The 20704-nt window shown below is 40.3% G+C and overlaps 4 protein-coding genes across 4 annotated transcripts in view; 1 reads left to right on the plus strand and 3 right to left on the minus strand.

Moving 5' to 3' along the window:
- SARC_02512 (glycine cleavage system H protein) overlaps positions 1 to 470 on the minus strand; it is a 2817-nt gene extending 2347 nt beyond the window's left edge. The window contains exon 1 of the mRNA XM_014303716.1: positions 318 to 470. Within this exon, the coding sequence (XP_014159191.1) occupies positions 318 to 417 (100 nt within the window). The 5' untranslated portion in view covers positions 418 to 470. The remainder of the gene's footprint in view (positions 1 to 317) is intronic.
- Positions 471 to 1190: 720 nt separating this feature from the next.
- On the minus strand, positions 1191 to 4852 carry SARC_02513 (fumarylacetoacetase). The gene is made up of 3 exons (XM_014303717.1): positions 4373 to 4852; positions 2854 to 3651; positions 1191 to 2395 (listed from the first exon to the last, which is right to left on the minus strand). Exons 1-3 carry the CDS (start codon positions 4514 to 4516, stop codon positions 2069 to 2071), a joined length of 1269 nt encoding a protein of 422 aa, XP_014159192.1. The 5' UTR covers positions 4517 to 4852; the 3' UTR covers positions 1191 to 2068.
- A 2318-nt stretch (positions 4853 to 7170) lies between these two features.
- SARC_02514 (hypothetical protein) lies at positions 7171 to 11302 on the plus strand. Its single transcript, XM_014303718.1, has 7 exons — positions 7171 to 7669; positions 7978 to 8124; positions 8552 to 8723; positions 9164 to 9312; positions 9718 to 9832; positions 10323 to 10407; positions 10922 to 11302. Exons 1-7 carry the CDS (start codon positions 7450 to 7452, stop codon positions 11063 to 11065), a joined length of 1032 nt encoding a protein of 343 aa, XP_014159193.1. The 5' UTR covers positions 7171 to 7449; the 3' UTR covers positions 11066 to 11302.
- A 1730-nt stretch (positions 11303 to 13032) lies between these two features.
- SARC_02515 (hypothetical protein) overlaps positions 13033 to 20704 on the minus strand; it is an 8410-nt gene continuing 738 nt past the window's right edge. The window contains exons 2-9 of the mRNA XM_014303719.1: positions 19064 to 19258; positions 18156 to 18849; positions 17354 to 17541; positions 16377 to 16542; positions 15181 to 15434; positions 14118 to 14381; positions 13595 to 13766; positions 13033 to 13189 (exon numbers count right to left, since the gene is read on the minus strand). Of these exons, the coding sequence (XP_014159194.1) occupies positions 13146 to 13189; positions 13595 to 13766; positions 14118 to 14381; positions 15181 to 15434; positions 16377 to 16542; positions 17354 to 17541; positions 18156 to 18849; positions 19064 to 19258 (1977 nt within the window). The 3' untranslated portion in view covers positions 13033 to 13145. The remainder of the gene's footprint in view (positions 13190 to 13594; positions 13767 to 14117; positions 14382 to 15180; positions 15435 to 16376; positions 16543 to 17353; positions 17542 to 18155; positions 18850 to 19063; positions 19259 to 20704) is intronic.

A 20704-nucleotide genomic window follows, 5' to 3' on the forward strand; every position in this document is an offset into this window, starting at 1 on the left:
ATATATATATATATATATATATATATATATATATATATATATATATATATATATATATATATATATATATATATATATATATATATATATATATATATATATGTATTGTAAGTGCAAACACACAATTATAGTATTTCCAAATTTACGTGTTTGAGATACGTGAAGGTGATGTATGCAGCTTTTTCAATCAATCAAACACTTCTAGCTTATACGAATGAGAAATTCGTCGTTGTATTAGGGCAAACAACCATACAAATAGTGTTATTGGTGAATTGCGGGCCGAAGAGCTAATTTAGACCGTCAAGTATCCAAAATACCTGAGGCATAGGACCTTAATACAGACGCCATTCTCACGGTATTAGGTGCCAAAGGTGCCCCAAGAGTCCTTCGGACTTGCTGTGATAATAGACCGTACATGACTTAGGTAGGTGGTGTGTGTGGTTATGAGGTGTGTATGTCGAATACCTGTGCTCGATGTTCTGTTTAAATACACAATACACATATATAGAAAAGAGTCGTAAACAAAGCGAAAATTGGGAAAAGCCGCCATTTGTCAAATGTCACATTGTGGGGCGGGTGCCGCGGCGCCCGCGCCAAAGCGCATCTAGATATCTAGACACTTAAAAAAGTGTCACAAAATAATCTGACATGTTGCAACTGTCTTCTACAGCAGCAAAGGTCACACAGGGTTGTGGTACATTTTGTATGTCTCATATCTATTAAATTATATGTATTGTATATATCGCTTTTATACCTAATACAAATCTCTTCATAGCTCAGCATAGCTCAGTATTCTGACCTCCTATAACATCCTGACCTCATGGATGTTGTCGATCAGTGGGTATCTATCTGTAATTGGTACACAGAGAGAGGGTACATGACCAGTAGGAGTGTAATAGTCATAATCAAGGATATGAGTTCATTTCCCACCGAATATGTTCGTTATCACAGCGTCAATTTCATGGTTACATCGATGGAATAAACCGCCACACGTAAGTAGTGAACACTTAGAAATTTTTATTCTTCCTAAGGTGCCAATATATTCATCCATGTACACATGCGTAAATTTATGTGACGGTCCATACTATTGGATATATTGCATTCAGGGCCTCACATCAACAAAGGTTCAGTTTAGAAATGTCTTTCTTCACATGTTTCAATCAATCTGAACTTTTGTGTTATCGATCAAAACTGTTTACAAAGTATATTATTATTTATAGTAAGCTCATCGTGAGTCAGCAACTTCAACGAAATATGGTTAAATCCCTTCCAATGCATATGTGACACCTTCGGGTACTGGATCAGATTGCGTCGTCTGGTCGAGACTTTACCAACGAATCCCCTGATCTTGCGCATGTACAAGACATCGGAGATTAGTTTGTACCTATCGGCGTATGGAAGATTGCGATATCTTCACGAATTTCTGAACAACTGTACAGAGTCTTGCACTTCCAAGACCAAGTCGAGCGTCTATTCAAACAATTTTTGTAGTATTTTAAAAGCATTTGACTGAGGTTGCGAGAAGTGCCGTCTCAAATTGTCAATATACAAAAAGGAATCAATTCACGCGCGTTAGCGAAATCGCTGCTAAAAAAGGGCTATCCAGCTTTATTGCACGACTTCCGCTAAAACCTGCATCACTGTATTCGATCTCGTATCTCGACCGTCAACAGTTGCTGCCCTTTAGCTCTGGATCTCATACATAGGGAGATACCGAAGAATTCATGGTGGCAGTAAACCTGACTGCCTACACATGCAAAAGCTGGTAACATATCTAATATTTAATATTTGATTCTATCGTCATTTGAGTATCACTAGGCGTGCAGGGTAGAATAATTAAGTAAAGTCCCAAGCGTTTGACGATACAACATGGAGAATACATATCGAATGATTCCCCCTTCGACGCAAGGATCACTCTGCCAAAAGTGCAAGCTATATGCCTTCCAGCGCAGAAGGCGTATATAGTACTTTCGTAGTCTCATATATCCCACACGCCTCTATATACATAACGTATACGCCAAGCCTACTCCATGTCTCCCACCGCCCACTTTCATTGATGCCGACTCTCTTAGCTCTCCAGGGGTTTGGCGGGCAAGACTAAGCCGCTGGCCTCGCCAAATCCGATACGGTATCCCTCACCCTGACAGTAACCTCGGACAGTCACTTCATCACCGTCGGCAATGAACTTCCTTGTCTCTCCGTTTCCGATGTCTACAGTCTTAGATCCCTTCCATGACTGTTCCAACATGGATCCGAAGGATTCGGGGTTGGGACCTGAGATGGTACCGGAACCTAGAAGATCTCCGGGCCTCATGTTACATCCACTGACGGAGTGGTGGGCTAATTGCTGCTTCATGGTCCAGTACATGTACTTGAAGTTGGACTCACAAACAGTCTGTGGTGGAATATCAAAAAGAAGGTCCAATGTGAGAATGCCTTCAAGATCAGCTGTGACAATACCCGATTAAACAGTTGATTGTACCAAAACCTATGAGGCGAGTGAATCCAAAGATCAATTACAACCTTAAATTGACTGGTTGGGGTTTAGGGTTTATATCATTAAGCAACATTTTAAAAGAATTGATTGCGAACTCTTAAAAGCATTTAAATAGGCCAATGCACTTAGTGGGTACACGTGCGAAGAAAAGAATGCACTGATAAGGAGCATATTCGAACAAACAAATAACAAAGCATTCGAATTGGCCAATGTATCTAGTGGGTACACAGGCAAAGAAATGCTTGCACTGATAAGGAGCATAACAAAAACAAAACAAACAACGCATTTGTAACCTTTCTATTTTCAATTACACTAATAAGAATGATTTTTTTTACGATAGCCGGAGGTAAACATACCTTCTCAGTCGTCTCAGACTTGATATCGACGAACAGCTTCATATCGAATGTGTAAGGGTCATCGTGCTGCAGGTATGGCAAAGGTTTAGGTTCGCTCTGATCCCAGTTGGCCAGCTTGAAGTCTTCAAGGGCATCCATAGTCACCACCCATGGTGAAATTGTACTGGCAAAGTTCTTTGCAAGGAATGGGCCGAGGGGAATGTACTCCCACTTCTGGATGTCTCGGGCACTCCAATCGTTCATCAAGACCATACCAAAGATGTGATCCTGCGCCTCAGCAATAGGGATGGGTTCTCCAAGCTTGTTTCCAGGGCCTACGAAAAAGGCAGTCTCAAGCTCGAAATCCAACAAACGGCACGGACCGTACACAGGGGGTTTAGTCTCATCTGCCTTGGTTTGTCCACAGGGTCTGCGTACAGGTGTACCAGACACGACTACGGAGGAAGCACGGCCGTGGTAGCCTACAGGTAGATGCAACCAGTTGGGCATGAGCGCGTTGTCTTTGCCACGGAACATGATACCCACGTTGGTGGCGTGATCTCGCGACGAGTAGAAGTCTGTGTAGTCACCGATTTGGGCGGGTAACACCATCTCAACGTCGGAAATTGCAACGAAAGCGCTCTCGCGTAGCGTCTTGTCGTCGCGAAGTACGGGCTCGTTAGCGGAGAGAATGCGCTGCAGAGTGGACCGAACTTCCTTCCAGGCTGGGCGACCTAGACCCATGAATTTGTTAAGACTCCCTTCGTCGAAAACCCGCTGGTTGGCGGCCATAGCGGGTCCGTCGAAGAAGTGCTTTACCTGTAATGTTTAAATATGTTGTTAGTAAGTTTACTAAATGTATATAAAATATAGCATACGTATATTGTATGGTCGTGCATGTAAATTATAGCATACGTACATTGTGTGATCGTGGACTGACTCAAGGGGCATTGTTTCGCTGTACGGCAACGTATTTAATGCAGTTGAGCCAGCACTTAATACACATAGTGGCGTGGCGTACCACTAAATGCACTACCACGTGTGTAATGATATCAGCGAAGTCTCTGAACAGCGTAAGAATACAGATCCATAGCATCAACTTCCATTCGTGTGATCATATTCTCGTTCGATTTGAAAACAACTTATATTGGCTGGAGGACGGGTTACATAGTCGTATAAAAATGTAATACAACACAAGAATTTTCGATTAAGCCCGAGAATTGATAGGTAAATAAAATTTCAATCTATGTTTCAATTCCCTTTAGAGGGAGACAACGACCATACACTGATACAACTTTCCAAAAAATCGAGGAGATCGCGTGTCAACACTCGGTAGTCGATCACTTGAAAACCAAATACAAACAAAATCTATGTCAAGCTGAAAGACTGACTATCATGCTGTACAGCAGAGGTTGTAAATGAAACAAACGTAAACAAATATAACATTCGAATTTCGACTGGGACAGCTATGCAACAAAGTATAACTTCAATATCTATGGACCAAATTTCAGCTCGGACACAGATGGTACATATGACTCACCTGAGACAGATCTAGGACTTGGTCTCCGATAGCAACACCGATACGGGTGCTACCATTGTGCTTGAACACACCATACGGCAAGTTCTGGATGGGGAACTGACAGTCCTCACTGTAGGTAATAAAGGATGTGCTGTTTTGTACCATCTTGCTTGAGTAGTGTACCTAGACTTGTCGATAACTGTGTATATATTTATGTATAAAAGTATGGTCTGATGTGATGTTACAGTCGCTTTAATTACTTTATATACATAAATATATGTCTGCATTTACACTATTCGTAAATAAAATGTACGCGTAGAAAGCATTCAAGCGACTCGAACGCAACGTTTCGCCAACGTAATTGAGCAGCGCTTGCTTTCATAGAGGTTGCGAAAACAACGCTTCAGTAAATAACGTAAGCAACGCGATATGATTGGTCGGTCATAATCTCCGGCTTTTCCAATCTGAGAGACTTAACTCTGATGAGAGTGATGAAGAGACTCTGAGTCCCGAGAGACTGAGACTTTGAGAGAAATTCTCAATATTTATATTCTTCGAGTACAATAGTCATAGAGTCATAGTCTCATAGATGTATAAACATAAATAGATTTTGGCGCGAAAGCATCAGCCCGCGGCGCCACGGCGCCCCACGCCCACGGGGCAAAGGGAGCTCGCTTCTCTCTATTTACTAGTGGTTGAGGGAAGTCGATTTTTTCCCCCTAAATTCACAATATTTATCCGGTTTTGGATATAATCATAGCCTTCTAGAATATTTACATGAATAAATAATTTTGCGAAGGGTCCATAGTTGATAGCTCTATTGGTCCATGTGTACAATTTAGGAGGCAATGGTTCATGCAGTTAAATATGTATCGTATACATCGATTTATGAACAGGGTTGTGAACTTTTCGACCATGCCAACTCTTAGATTTTCAGGTCGCGTATTAACAGTTTGGACCTTCTAAGGGTTCGCATGCATTATTAGTTCAGAACTCACTATTGTGGTATTGAGGGCTTATTATACTGACTTAAAATAACCATTCGCGTGCATGCATGTCAATCAATGACATCCATTTGGTGTGCGTATTCAATTATATGGCTTCGTTATGATTTCAGACCTTTGCATACATACATACATAGACACAGACACAGACACAGACACAGACACACACACACATATATATATATATATATAGACATACACGTACATATATACATAAGTATATATATATATACATACATACATATATATATATATATATATATGAATATCTATATATACACATGTATATATATATGCATACATATATATGAAAAGCATACATACATACATACACACACACACACCACACAGACAGACATGTTTATATTTATATATATATATATATATATACATTTGCATATATACATATGTATATCTATATACATACATACGTATACACACACACGTGTACACACACAATGTGTACACACACTACACACACATACACACACACACACATACAATGTTTACATACAATGTGTACACACACACACACACACACACACACACACACACTATATATATATATATATATATATATCACCTAATGGAATTCTCTTAACGTCAACAAATTATCACGATTGTTGATTTTATGTCTTTATAATATTATGAGCTACAGTGCAATATTCAACTGAAAAATACTGCCTGTCGCGAAGAGGAAAGCAATACATGCTACATTTAAGCAGATACCAGCTACAATAATCTACTTTCCCTGTTAATAGCTAAGGGTGAAACGTGAGATGCTGATTCAGCCGTAGAGGAAAGAAGGAACACTTCACACGCACAAAGTCTGTCCGCTGTTGAATGGGTATGTACTTCCCCTATCCGGTTATGATGGTGTTTTTTCAACCATTGATTCATCAACAACACTAGTTTTCATTATCGTTCAGCCACAGCCTTTAGGAAACATTTAATCTTCAGAAGCCTAGGGTTCAGCACCATGACAGAGATGAAGCAAAGTACGTTAATGAGGATCAATCCACCGACCGCCACCTCATGAAGGGCCCCTGCGCCCTGCGGGGATTTTTTCTTGCATATGTATCAAACACATAGTTTTTTCTTCTAAAACAAAGAGGGGTATTCAGAAACCGGTTTCTTCCATCATATTTATTAGCCAACTGAAGAATCAAGAAACATTCAGCTATGGATTTTTGTTTTTGTTTTTCTATAATATATTATATATTATATATGAAAACCCAATTATTTCATATGTGTATTTTATTAAAAATACGTATTTACTTTATTATACTTTTATAATTGTCCTACGGACGTTAGTCCGTTCAACCATATTTTCTTTCTTCTCTAAAGAGAGGTCATGTATAATTATATTATATTTACATATTTACGTTTAATTTGATTTGACTATATAATAATATGAATTTGTTTTTAATTCTAAAATGTTGTTTTTAGTAGACATAATAATAATAATAAAAATAAAAGATATTTTGATCAATACCCCCTCGGAAATAATGTTTATCGGATTGGGCGGATGGCATTGAGTCCGGCAATGTTTATTTATATCAGCACTCAGCAGTCAGCAATTCAGCACTCAGTGACTCAGGTCGTCCCTCAGAGGCTGGAGTCTCATCAGTCATCAGTAAATACACAGGGGGGTGTGGACTGTGGGTGCGTGGCGCGGCTGTCAATATTTTTAATTTTATATTTATATGTATCAGGCTCGACTGAAGAGGCTGATTTGCATAACCTTCTGAAAATTGAACAGGTTTTGGGGGAGCTATGGCGGTGTATGCATTAGAAACTACGATACATTATTACTATTATTTTTATTCAAACAACCCAAGACAGTGAAACCCTGCCGTGCCTTGCTCAGAGCTATCATGTGATACGGATGACGATAACCAAATAACCATTGCTGCTTCTTGTATTGTGAGACTGTGACAGTACATTCGATGTGCCATCCCCGTCCATGGACGATGGTTTAGCTAGTTGTACATATTTGCATATAAATATGTACTAGTTTATTGTTTGCTTGGGTTACTTTTTAATAGTTTAGCTTGAGAAGAGTACTAGAGAAGTTAACTAGATATTTGCATCATGATGGCAACTTTGTTCTACCCCGCAAGAGCCGTTGAAAGGCTCATTAACGTGGTTCGTATTATTTTCGGCACGTTTATCCTGCCCTATCTGACTGTATTCCTACCATGGGATAATACATTCCGAAAAGACCGATCCACCCATTTTATTTTCATCACCGGGTGTGATTCTGGGTTCGGATATATGCTTTCAAAATCTATGGATAAGAAGGGCTTCTCCGGTAAGTTCATTATTAGGTGTGGAGATGTATATGAGTTACATGTGGTTGTTGATCTTTTGGTTGTGTGTAAATGTATCCGAAATTAAATTCACGCAAACACCATTTTTGTATTTGTAATTTACGCATAAAGATTTGAATCGTGTAAGAAACAAGTATTTACCTTAAATGTATATATACTCGTGACTGCGATTGGTAGGGGGAAGCACAATAGTACGTATCGAACACAGTCTGTTATATTTACAGATTGTACAAAGACTGTACGGCTACTACCCTTCACTAAACACTTCCGCTGTTTTACAATTTTACAGTGATCGCAACATGCCTGACTGATAAAGGAGCTCAGAAGCTGAAATCTGAGACCTCCGATCGGTTGCGCACAATGGTCTTTGATATGACGAATGAGAAGCAGTTGGATGAAGCAGTCGAGAACACCAAGGCTATCTGTGGCAACTACGGTAGGCAATGGGACAGGCATATTCAGTCTATCGAGAGCGTGCACTATGTATTCTGCGGTGGCTGTTGCTCCTGCGGCGTATATCTTTTGCACACGGTTCTGCGTTGCGCAACTAGTGCTTACAAATTGCAATTTAGGGGCTATATTGTATTTAGGTGTATTAGGGTAAAACCACTTGTGCACAACTTCCTTCAGAGCTCATTCCAGCATTTTTAGACTATTGAGGTGACCTTACCGATGAGGCGTGAGTATCCTGTAGTATTCCCAAACATCTTATTCAACTCGGAATATGCTTATGGCTTAGATTTCAAGTGTCACGATGTGCGCCATCTCTGTTCGGCCGCCGTGTCTATCTTAAAGTGAATAGCGTAAAACAAGTGATTGAAACTATTCTCATGCATTGCTCCTTGGGGTTGTTATCGTTGCAGGTTTGTATTGTCTTGTCAATAACGCCGGCGTCGCCGATGAAGCCCCTTTCGAGTTCCAGGATATGGCCGCGTTCCGTAGAGTGATGGAGATTAATTACTTTGCCATGGTTGCGGCCACTAAGGGTCTAATGCCTCTGCTGCGCAAGTCTGGACAGTCGTCATCAGGCGCCAGGTAAGCATAAAGAACCCACTTTAATTTAGTATTACCCGTGGAGCTATATATTGGTATATGCAAAGCCTCCGAACTGTTGTGAACTGTGTTAGCTTACGAGAGCACTGCGAAATCAGATAACTCGTATTGTGCTCGTATCTAGAAAGCAATCGTGCATTGGTAAGACCAATAACCGTTGTGCGAATATATATTGCTTGTATCGAAGGTTCGTTGCAGTCTGTTGTTTACTACACCTCCGCGTCCAAGAACCGGATGTTGGTAGACAATAAACACTCTTGTTGCAGGATCAAATCTAGTGACATCGCCTATTTGGTATAAAAGTTAGTCGAGCGATATAAAGATGAGCTTTTAATTGTTGTCAGGACAAGCTGCATTTTATCTTTTAAATTCAACTGAGTTCAAACTATTCGCACATGGGAATTTTCAATATCACCTCATAGGGTTATCAACGTGGCCAGTTGTGCCGGTCGTTCTTCGGCGCCTGCAATGGCGGCTTACACTTCTAGCAAGTTCGCCGTTGAGGCATTCTCGGATTCCTTACGTCGCGAATTCTGGTCCTTCAACGTGCACGTGTCTGTCGTCGAACCAGGTAATTACTTGCGGTTAAACACATGTAGACATGTATGTGAATGCATGGAAACAGAATATGTATAGTACATACAAGCACATAGAATGCAGATATTTTTGATGTATGCGTTTGTTTAATCAGATATGTAAATGGATAATCATATTTTATACATTAACATACTTGAACAATTGTGCCAGTGGTGTATTCATGTGGCATATCAGATGCGTATATATTATATCCACCGCTAGGTGTTTCTGGACGAACTGATAGCTTTGAATATCTTTAGCTAACTCAGCCATACATAATGGAAATACGTGTACGAAATTCGAAAATGCATGTTTATGAACGTACACACACACCCGATTATAAACATTTGCAACTTATTTTGAAGTGGGGGCCTAACCTACTTCCATGATTCTGTCTCAGGATTTATGCGCACCCCTATTGCTACAACCGTCGATCCTAAGGGAATGATTGCGAGAAAATGGGACAAGGCGAGTAGCGAGGTGCAGAATGCCTATGGATATAAATTCTTTACGAAGTATGTGGGATCGGCCTTTCATTTGTTCAGTGACGAGCTTGTCATGCTTGTCATGCTTGTCATGTCATCTACCTTTTAGTCTGAAATTGGATTCAGTGCTCGTTTTATACGTTGGTGGAGTGAAGTCATATCACATGGGTAAATCTATCGAGTCATTCTGCCTGTGAGGACGAATTGTAAATGCACAGTACCTAAGCTTCTACGAGTTTGATTCCTGTGTGTGAACTTGGAAACATACATCTATGAGTATGTAGAAATATATACAGTTTTCATTTCTGGCTGTACATCGCTTATGTCTTTCTCTGAGATTGTTGTTGCATTGTTAGTCTCTACGTTGTAATTGCACTGGCTTTCATCGGCGGTCATTGAACCGGATAAAGAAAGGATGCTGAATCATCAATTGGTAGGGATGTATATACAAATGTATATCAATTGCAAACACCTAAGTCTGTCATGTATTCTTATGGATATATTTATGTTACGCGTGTAGGATTCTAGAGAACCCTAAACGCTTGCAGGCGATACTGCAAGACCCCCAGATGACGATTGTGCAAATGGAGAAAAACATACTTAAGGTATGTTGCAAACTACTGTGTATAAGTCATATGTTGCAAATTACTGTGTACAAGTCATATGTTGCAAATAACTATGTACAAGTCATATGTTGCAAATTACTATGTACAAGTCATATGTTGCAAATTACTATGTACAAGTCATATGTTGCAAATTACTATGTACAAGTCATATGTTGCAAATTACTATGTACAAGTCATATGTTGCAAATTACTATGTACAAGTCATATGTTGCAAATTACTATGTACAAGTCATAATTATACCTAGAGTCATATCTACGCAGGACATTCCAGTTGGATAGTGACTGCCGTATTTTTCGTTGGCATAATTCCGCACAAGGGAACGTGATTATACCACAGTGTTCCAATGCTGGTATCATACTTTTTCGGCAATACTTTTGAACTGATCAGCGATTGCGAGAAGGTTGTGCTTCGCCTTATGTTTACGTATTGAGATATTCTGAAGTATATGCATGTATAGTCTTGTACACTTATATATTTTGACTGATTTCGCAGGCATACCCGAAGTCGCGCTACTCCGCAGGCTATGACAGTATTTTCTATGTCGCGAGCAGTTACATGCCTGCATTCGTGATCGATGTGATGTGTGGACCATTCCTGCCCAGACCCGATGAAGCTAAATTTGGCAAGTATATGTAAATACAGCCATGTATGTATATATATAGCAGCGCTCAAGTGCACAGCAACGCATTCTGCTTGTGTTTAGTCCATAATCTGAGCCTCTCCGAAGTTCGGAGCGGAAGCCGGATCGCTTATCTATCGTTTAAGGACTAACATAATTTAGGACAATAAAATTACAAACGGGAGTATGGATAGCCAATCTGCTGTCTACAGCAAGTGGGGAAAGCAAACTTTGAGTTAGTAAAAGACTGTCACAAAAATACTATTTGGTACTATTTTGATATTGAAATTGAGAGAAAATCTGTCCATACTGAACTCCACAAGTACACTAATTTAGAGGTTAGTGGTCAGGAATCAAAAGCTATGCACTCAAGTGCCACACGAAGAGTCACATCCTTATCGATTTTTAATTCTTAATGAGAAAGCAGGCAGTACTGACAGCCATATCGCACGATAAACAATTTCGGAACCTTATCTTCACATAGATCTGGAGAAGCAGAGAGCTGCGTATCACAGCAAGACCATAACTTTCGTCGAAATGAGGCACTTTCATGAACATTACTATTTTCTTGGGGGAGTTTGCGGGCGGGCGGATATACGAGGCCTCGTAATCAGTTGAAATATCATCTCGTCCGTTCTGCGGTCAATTGGAATGAACAGATGGACATATATACGACACTTTAATCAAGTATGACAGTATTATTCTTTGAACACGACAGCGGTTATTTAATCGATCAGATGAACACATATTGAGGCCTGATACGCAAGTGTGGGAGTGTTATCCCGTCCACGCAGCGTCTACTTCAAACGAGCTGTGAAAGTATGTGTGAGGTCTGCCTCGCTAGTATCAGAGTGGTATCATAACTGGGCAGCGACATACTTGAACGATACAGCGGCCGTGGTATGGAGTCTTTTTCACTCGCAATTTCGGGTCTGCTGTGCAGTCTATCGGCTCCGATTTAGAGCCCAATTTAGGGCATAGCCGCGAAACAGGCTCTCTGTAGTCGATTCTGACTCACAGTGCAGAGAAAGTCGCCAATGAACCCGAGTTGAGCGACAAGGCCACGCATCAAATCAATACTATTTCCTCCAGGGCGGAAAATATGAAAAATGCGTCACGGCTAAATGCGGGTCCACGTGTCAGGTAGTGAAACGCGTACGTTGTCACAGACTCTGCTACTCACAGACAGAGTAGTCCTTCTGATGGAATGCTCCAGCGAAAGGCCCGAGCAAGTGCACACAAAGAGCAGACAATTTACAAGTGGATTAGGCGCCAAAATGAACTCGGATAGATTGTGCTGCCCAAGCAATATGGCAGTACTATTACTTAGCGATACATTTCTGACTTTTCTTTATCAGTGATGTTCAAAGAGGGTTCAGCTGTATTGCGAAGCCGCTAGCATGCTCAAACTACCAGTGCTTTCGTCGAGGAATACGCGGGTTGCTTTTGTGGTGTTTGATTTAAGATGATGATTCTCACGTCGAATGACACTGATCCACTAGCTGTCTACTTAATTGGAGAAGCTATAAGTATTCCAAAGTACAAATCATTTCCTGATTGGGTTGGGATCGAGTAAACAAGAAACTATGTTGTTTCTGGAAGATGTTGCAATTTACTTTCAATGGACTGGCTTGGAGTTGACAAAGATGTAACGAAAAGCATCACTTCCACATATTGAATGATATGATTGATGCGTGATTGTCCTGTATTGTGTACGGATCTGGTGGTTCAACTTTGCGTTTCGCTGCTCCAAATGCAAAAGAACTTTTCGACAAACTTTATTACCGCTTGCGAAATAGACTTGCTTGGGCGGAGAAGATAAAGGAAGAATTTTTTGCACACTAATATATAGTACTCTGAAACTAAACCATATATAATGTATTCAGACACATACTATGTGAAAGGCAGCTTCAAATAATGAATTCTGAAATTAATATAAGTATATATAATACTATGGATGTATCTAAATAGACACTACACACTTTAGGGAAGACACAATAAAACATTTATTAGGAAATCCTAACTAGATGGGACTGGTTCGGAATGGGGCTGAAACTCGGCATTGATTTGTACAGATCAAGTTTGCGCGTTCGGCATCTATGCGATCAATTTCATGATTTTTCCAATCGCAATCGTTTTTCCTGTTGAGCGAGGACAACAAAGATAATAAATTGAGAGCTTGAGCCAACACGAGCGTTCAACTTGTGATTACCATCACACATACGGACTGTGTGTGACATTTGTGTGCAGCATCATAGCTAATTCTGAAAGAATCCGTTAGTTCTTAATGTGATTTAGTGTACGATTTTTAGTGTTAGAATTTAGGGGTTTAGGCGTTACTCGCTACAAAGCGATTTCACTCTACACAGGAGCTCAGAATGCTATCTCGAGACGTTTAAACAATCCACGACTACATGCATGTGCTACCCTGGTTCTCTCTATCTCCTGGGTTCCAAACAATAACCGAAATAAAAACAAAACTAAGTTAGCACAGCTATACCGAAGGTTAGGTGCACATCAATGTGACACAACATCCAAAGACACACCTTTATCACGTAGGGTGAAGCGACCCATCTGGGGAAGTGTCTTAAACAGCTCCATGCACAGCACACCGGTGGTGCACTCGAGACGTGCGACAATGATCTGGTCTTGCTTGGCGAACCGAGGCTTTTTCTGGTCGATCTTACCCGTCTTACGGTCGATGGTAGCGATGAGAGCCTGTATTTTTGATTTGAAAATTATGTGCGAGAAGTTAACAATCAATCGGGTATGATTGTTGGAGGGATAAGTCCGTGAGAAATGAAGATCTCGGTGTCCCTACGACAAATTAGGTCCCTGGGATGTGCACCTCAAAAATGACAAATGGCTACCGCCTGTTTGTGCGTCAGAAGATAACTTTTTTGACAAGTGTGCATGTATGTATGCGTGTCAAGACTTCCATCGATGTATACGTACACTGATAACTGTAGAAAAATATACACATACATATACACACATATATGCGTATATATATATATATATATATATATATGTATATATATATATATATATGTATATATATATATATACCTTGAAGCGAACCTCCTCGACAGTAGCGTGCACGTGCGCCACACAGTCAAATCCAGCCGCAACAATATGCTCGACATCAAGCAGCACAATCTGTGCATCAAACTCGCTCACTACAGGACACAGAGACTCAGGTGCACACAGCACGTGGCCAATGGTGATGTCGCTCTCCTCCACACCCTTCAGCTTAATGCGGATGTTGGATCCAGCAGAGGCGAAGTCGACCTCGCCTTCGTCATCGTAGATTTCAGTCACTTCCACGTCGATCTGTAGTATGGAATGATACACGAGGGTAGGGTGAATTAGATGAACCAGTTGAGAACATGACGAATGAGATATAGCAAAGAAGACGATGGTGAGATAGATTTGCCAATGCTTACACTAATTCACAAAAGGAGAGCCGGTTACGCTTGTAATATATGCATCCCATATAGTGCCTGCGTGATTGCTTGTTATCACAAAATCGTACTTTCGATTTATATATATATGGAAGTATACAACCAAGGTTCACAGCATATCAAGCAACTAATTTGAATCCCTAAATAACCTAAAGTATGTGCCTATTGATACAAAAATAACGATATGGATCCAAGAAGTTCAATATATTACTAGCCTACAATTCAAAACTAACCAAAACGATCAAATAAATATGTAGAGGGAGGACGAGACAATCCCGCAAACATGTGGTGCGCCCCAACACACCGAACCGACACTACCTACACCGAGCCTCTAACCCTATACCGCCAGGAAACTGATACTTGAGGAGACGACTCTGTCGGCTATTGGCATGTACACCCAAGCAACCTGACACCCATTCCCTCTAAGTAGCGTAACAGTTCCGACCTGTAGGTGTTCTGGGCTTCGTCACGAAGAAGCTTCATGACGGAGCCCCCCCAGGCCTTGACCACCAAACGCCTTCCAGACACCTATCCTCGACTTGTAGGTAATACAAGCCTTACTGAAAACGCTACAAATATAGGCTTCCGGACAGCAGGGCACAATTGGCAAGATGCAGTGAAGCAGTAGCCATAGGGATACAGGCAGACGGATCTAGTTCCATACATACCTTGTTGGGCATCAACACCAGCTTGTCGCCCTTCTCGATCACACCAGACTCGAGCTTGCCCATAACGAGAGTGCCCATATCCTTGAAGCGCTCGTTGATGGGCATGCGCACAAACCACTCGTTCAATCGCTCAATGGAGGGTAGATCGTCGAGATACTGCAGCAGAGGGGGTCCCTTGTAGAAGTCGAACTGGCCTGCGGGAATGGGCTCCTTGATGTTCAGACCGGTCAGACCGGACGCGGGCATGAAGTGCACTGTATATCGTATTATTAAGAGAAAGGGGAGGGCGGGCGGTGAGGTTGTAGAATAGGACATTAACACTGTAACATAACAGCTAGCAATTATAGAATGATTATTTTAATCCGATCGCACGTTAAGAGGATCGTGCGTAGGTGATTTAGATGGATGCTTACTGACGACCTCGTTCTTACGCACGGCTGTACTGACAACAAGCGAAACAAGAATCCACGAACAAGGACGACACAGGCGAACGATAGGGTGGATCGCAACAAATTGCTCAGTACTGAACCTAAAACACATATACAAGGTATAAAAATACACAGTATATATATATATAATTATACAAATATATGCACGTTTATAGCATAGGCTTAGAGTGATGGTGTATCAGTGACTCAGGTTATCTTCCCGCCAGCGGTGCCTGTTACCAGCGACCTCCGACCATCAGAGCGATTCTGAAAACGTAACATCATGTACACAGCGAACTTGACCCTTAAGCTCAACGTCCCTTTTTTTCCAATATACTCTTTCACGTTAATATGATAGAATGCACTTCGACACCAAGTCAGTAGACAAGGAGCTTATCCCACCCATTCAGAGAGCACAAAAATATATTTTAGTGTCGCCGATGAGAAAGCGAATTCGGTATTGAGTTAATATTTGGGACAGAAAGATACCCAGGAAATTTCACAGAATAGAATAACCGTACACACGTGCATCGAGTATATTTATATATATATATATCTGTTTTGTGGTTGATATGTACTTACAGTGTGTGTACGATTGCACAAACGGAGGATAGCCAATATACAACAACCACAGACTAACAATCAACTTTCGGGACACAAGCTGGCAAAATAAACATTCTAAGACAGTGTCCGCACTATTTAACAGTGAAATGTCCCGCTTGAGGCACAAATTATCGAATTGCACACATATGAACATAATGGACATACCCATCTTGGGACTGTATCCACATTTCTTCAGGAACGGTGAGATGTCTCTGCAGATCTGTTTGTAGCGCTCCACATCCCAGCCCACACTGGGGTCGTCCATCTTGTTTACCAATACAACCAGGTGCTTGACACCAGCGGTCTTGGCCAACATTGCATGCTCTCGGGTCTGTAGTCACGCCGGCGATTATGACACGGATTTGGGGGTAAAGTTTTAGGATTACAGGCAAGCAATTGGCATTTACAGGATATGGAGCAGATAGAATGTTATCAACCGGGGCTCTAGCACCATTGTGTGGAGAAAAATGGCCGTCGAAGTCAGCAAACAAATAAGAAACAAAGTCAGAAGGTGGATGTCCGCGTATTGTTCGGTTCTCCATGCAGAAACACTCGGAATCATTCGTCCCAAGTAGAAACACTACATGATGTCATACGTTCCATCAATTAGACTGTAATTGACAACTCATGCGAATAAGTTGCACGTAGAAAATGGCGTTGCGATCAGTCGTCAGAGTATCGGCCTATCTGGAATGCCTGTTACCAGCATCCACAAGAATACGATTAGCGATTCTGATTTGTAGACATCATTTCGGGACTCGACAAAACTATCTCTGTGATCATCCGTCCACCAACTATAAATATATCTTCGCCATCTCTATGCAAGATTATCTATAGCTGAAGGAACGTCTCACCCCATAATAAATATATATATTTTGCTTTTGACAATATACAATTGTTAAAAGAATCCACAAGCTATACAATAGTTTGAAGTATCCACAAGTGTATATACGGCCTCTGCAGGTTTACAGCGTAACTTCTAAGATAGGCCTTAAATACCTGCAGTGTCATCTATTGTACAACGTCAGCACATGGGCACAAAGTTTGACTTAATAGATACATATAGTGAACTTCTACAGTTATCGAAACTTGCTAGACAACTTTTAAGACTGATACAAGATATACCCAGCCTACCGACACACCTGCCCACTACGGTCAAAACCAGCCTCGAACTCTCCTTTTCGCGCAGACACGACCAGAATAGCAATATCGGCCTGAGCAGCACCGCTGATCATATTTGGCACAAAACTTTTGTGGCCGGGAGCATCCAACACAGTGAACTTTTTCTTCTCGGTCATAAAATTGGCGCGTCCGACTTCAACAGTTTTACCTACAGTGACATGAGATTTCAGAGTGTGAGCTATGGAGTTTGGAAAATGGACGTGCAAGCGTATGTGGATACCGCCGATGGAGAAGCTGGGCAATGCTGCCACCGTACAAATGATTTTGTCTAAGGGCAATTGAGCTACGAGAAGACACAGTATCGTATAGTATAGAAGTAACTTTAATACCGAGATAAACTATCATACATCACCTAGAACGCTTCTCCACTAGTTCGACCAAGAGTAAGGTAAAGAGCTGCAAGCCACTATGAAGCAATATAGTTGCAAGTAAAGGGCGATCTACGATACACGGACACGAAGAAAAATTAAAATAAAAATAAATTGTAGACAAATAGTACCAGTATTGGTTTGAAGTATAGAATATCCCTAAATCGCGGCTTCGGGTGAATTCATTGGATCTCGTACAGATGGAAAAACGGATCATGCAGATATAGTACTCTCTCCAACCTCGTAGAATACTTGAGGGGTTGAACGTGGTGGAATATACGATTTTTTGAGATTAGAACCTGGTTGTGGTCATATGCATGAGTGCAACGATCAAACATAACTATGAATTGTGTAACAACTATTGGGCGATAATTTGCCTTGGCCACATACATACCTTTGTCTCGCTCCTCCTGGTTGGTATCAATGCACCAAGCCAAATACCACGTGCCTCTGTTGGCCTCCGCCGCCTCCTTCTCGTACTTCTCCAGCGTACGCGCATCGACCCCACCGGTGATAAACATAATCTGTCCGCCAATAGTACTCTTACCCGCGTCAACATGGCCGATAAATACCAGATTGAGATGCTCAATACCCAGGTCTTGGCGGATCGCCTTCTTCGGCTTGTCCGTGGCCGAGGATGACTGCAGATTGTGCGCCGGTCCGGAAGTCGGGCCCGACTTTTTGCTCTCCTTTTCTTCCTTTTTTTCTTCCTTCTTATCCTCTTTCTTGTCGTCCTTGGTACTGCTCGTGCTGATCACAGCCGGGTTGGACTCCTTCTTGTCCTCCTTCTTAGCCACAGGCTTAGACTCCTGCTGGTCGGGCTTGTCCTGCTTGGGAGGTGCCAGGGCCTTCTCCGGGGCTGGTTGGCGTGGCTGTTCCTGTGGTTCCCTGTACTGCACAGGCTCTTGGTGCTGTTGCTGCGGCGGTTGCTGCTGGTATTGTTGTTGCTGTGGGGGTCTGGACCCATAGTAGCCTCCTCGGCCTCCTCGCTGCGAGCCTCCTTGGTACCCTCCACGACCACCTTGGTTATACTGTTGGTTGCTATTGTACTGCAGGTTGTACTGTTGATTGTTACCCTGGCCCTGGTACTGAAATAACAGACAGTGTTGTTAGAGAAGTTGCAGTCCGCTTATTCGAAATGAAGCGATATGTGTGAACTAAACTTGATAGCGGATCTCCTGCATCAACGCTTGTTTCAGCCAATTGGGTCTTGTATATAAGGAAGCACTTACGTTTGTATAAGTACGTCGATCTGTAAGCCGTCTACAAAGGGCAATATGAAGAACAAATTGGAAAACATACCTGATTATTGCCTTGGTATTGGTTGTATTGGCCTTGATCATACCCCTGTTGAGGTTGGTAGTATTGCTGCTGTGGTGGCTGGTATACGCCACCCGGCACAAACGTACCGGCTCCAGGGTTGAACGACTGCACATTGGGATTGAAACCACCCTGTTGTTGCCGTTGTTGGTAATGTTGCTGATTTTCCCTCTGGCCCTGATTATGAACCCAAAATACACTGAAAGATAAGGACTCCGCTTGATCTTGGTGCGAAAGGCCAATAGATATTAATTGAAGCGCAAGGCTCGATAGTTCATTACCGATGAAAGAGAGCAATACAACAGGGGACAATACAACGCAGCGATAATTCAATAGTAAAATATAATCAATAATATTAACATATACACGCACGCAAATAGGGGCGCTACAGGGATGAAATGCAGTAATATTGTATTGCATCGATCATTTTTCTATACAAACGAGAGATTTTCTGAAGATTAGTTCAACTTCCACAGTAATCGACCGAATATGTCCCGAGTTCGAATAATATATATATATATATATATCAATTTACGCATACACATATGTATATGCATATATAAATATATCTTTATATACATATATATATATATATATATATATATATAACAGATATATATATACAGATATATATATATACAGACATATATATATATACATACATACATACAAACATACATATATATATATGTCCAGATATGTATATATATATATATTTATGCATATGTACATTTATAATTTACATGTATATTTATATGTATATATATATATATACATATATACATAAATATATATACAAACATACACACACATATAAAGATAAAAAGAGAGAGAGAGAGAGATATATATATATATAACAAAAACATACATACACATATAAAGATAAAAAGATATATATTTCTATCAGTAAAACAATATACACCCATTTATATATACAAGCATGTGCGAATACATACAGATACTTTCACTATGACTGTCTGTAACTATACATATAGCTCCAAAAATTACAGTACACACACACAAACAAACATATATAAATACATACACACACACACACATATATATATACATACATACATATCTATATATACATATACATAAATATATATGCATACATATATATGCTTGTATTATACATACATATATGTATATATTTATATATACATGTATACAAACATATATATATATATATATATAAATATATGCATAAAATATATATACTTGTAAAACACACACACGCACATATATATATACTATAAGTATGTGTGTAAGCTTGCAAAATTACATTGATGATCCGCATGAATATATATACATATATATATATATATATATATATATATCTATATCTATAAATATATATATGCATAAATTATATGTACTTGTAATACAGACACATGTTTATATATATATATATAAATATGTATATATATATATAAATAATAAATATATATATATATATATACGTACACACATATACATAAAACTATAACTATAAATGTATGTATACATATATATATGTACACGTNTANATANATATATATATATATATATATATATATATATATATATATATATATATACTATATATATATATATATATACTATAGTATAATAATATATACT

The sequence above is a fragment of the Sphaeroforma arctica genome, assembly GCF_001186125.1.
Source record: "Sphaeroforma arctica JP610 unplaced genomic scaffold supercont1.114, whole genome shotgun sequence".
Lineage (NCBI taxonomy): Eukaryota > Ichthyosporea > Ichthyophonida > Sphaeroforma > Sphaeroforma arctica.

What these genes read in the sequence shown, in the direction of transcription:
- SARC_02513 (XM_014303717.1), bottom strand. Translation starts at nt 4,516, where the DNA reads ATGGTACAAAACAGCACATCCTTTATTACCTACAGTGAGGACTGTCAG. An exon ending in AAGTCCTAGATCTGTCTCAG is followed by an intron (nt 3,652 to 4,372) that starts GTGAGTCATATG and finishes TAAACATTACAG; the next exon opens with GTAAAGCACTTCTTCGACGG. An exon ending in AGTCTGAGACGACTGAGAAG is followed by an intron (nt 2,396 to 2,853) that starts GTATGTTTACCT and finishes ATTCCACCACAG; the next exon opens with ACTGTTTGTGAGTCCAACTT.
- SARC_02514 (XM_014303718.1), top strand. Translation starts at nt 7,450, where the DNA reads ATGATGGCAACTTTGTTCTACCCCGCAAGAGCCGTTGAAAGGCTCATT. An exon ending in GGATAAGAAGGGCTTCTCCG is followed by an intron (nt 7,670 to 7,977) that starts GTAAGTTCATTA and finishes ACAATTTTACAG; the next exon opens with TGATCGCAACATGCCTGACT. An exon ending in CAGTCGTCATCAGGCGCCAG is followed by an intron (nt 8,724 to 9,163) that starts GTAAGCATAAAG and finishes ATCACCTCATAG; the next exon opens with GGTTATCAACGTGGCCAGTT.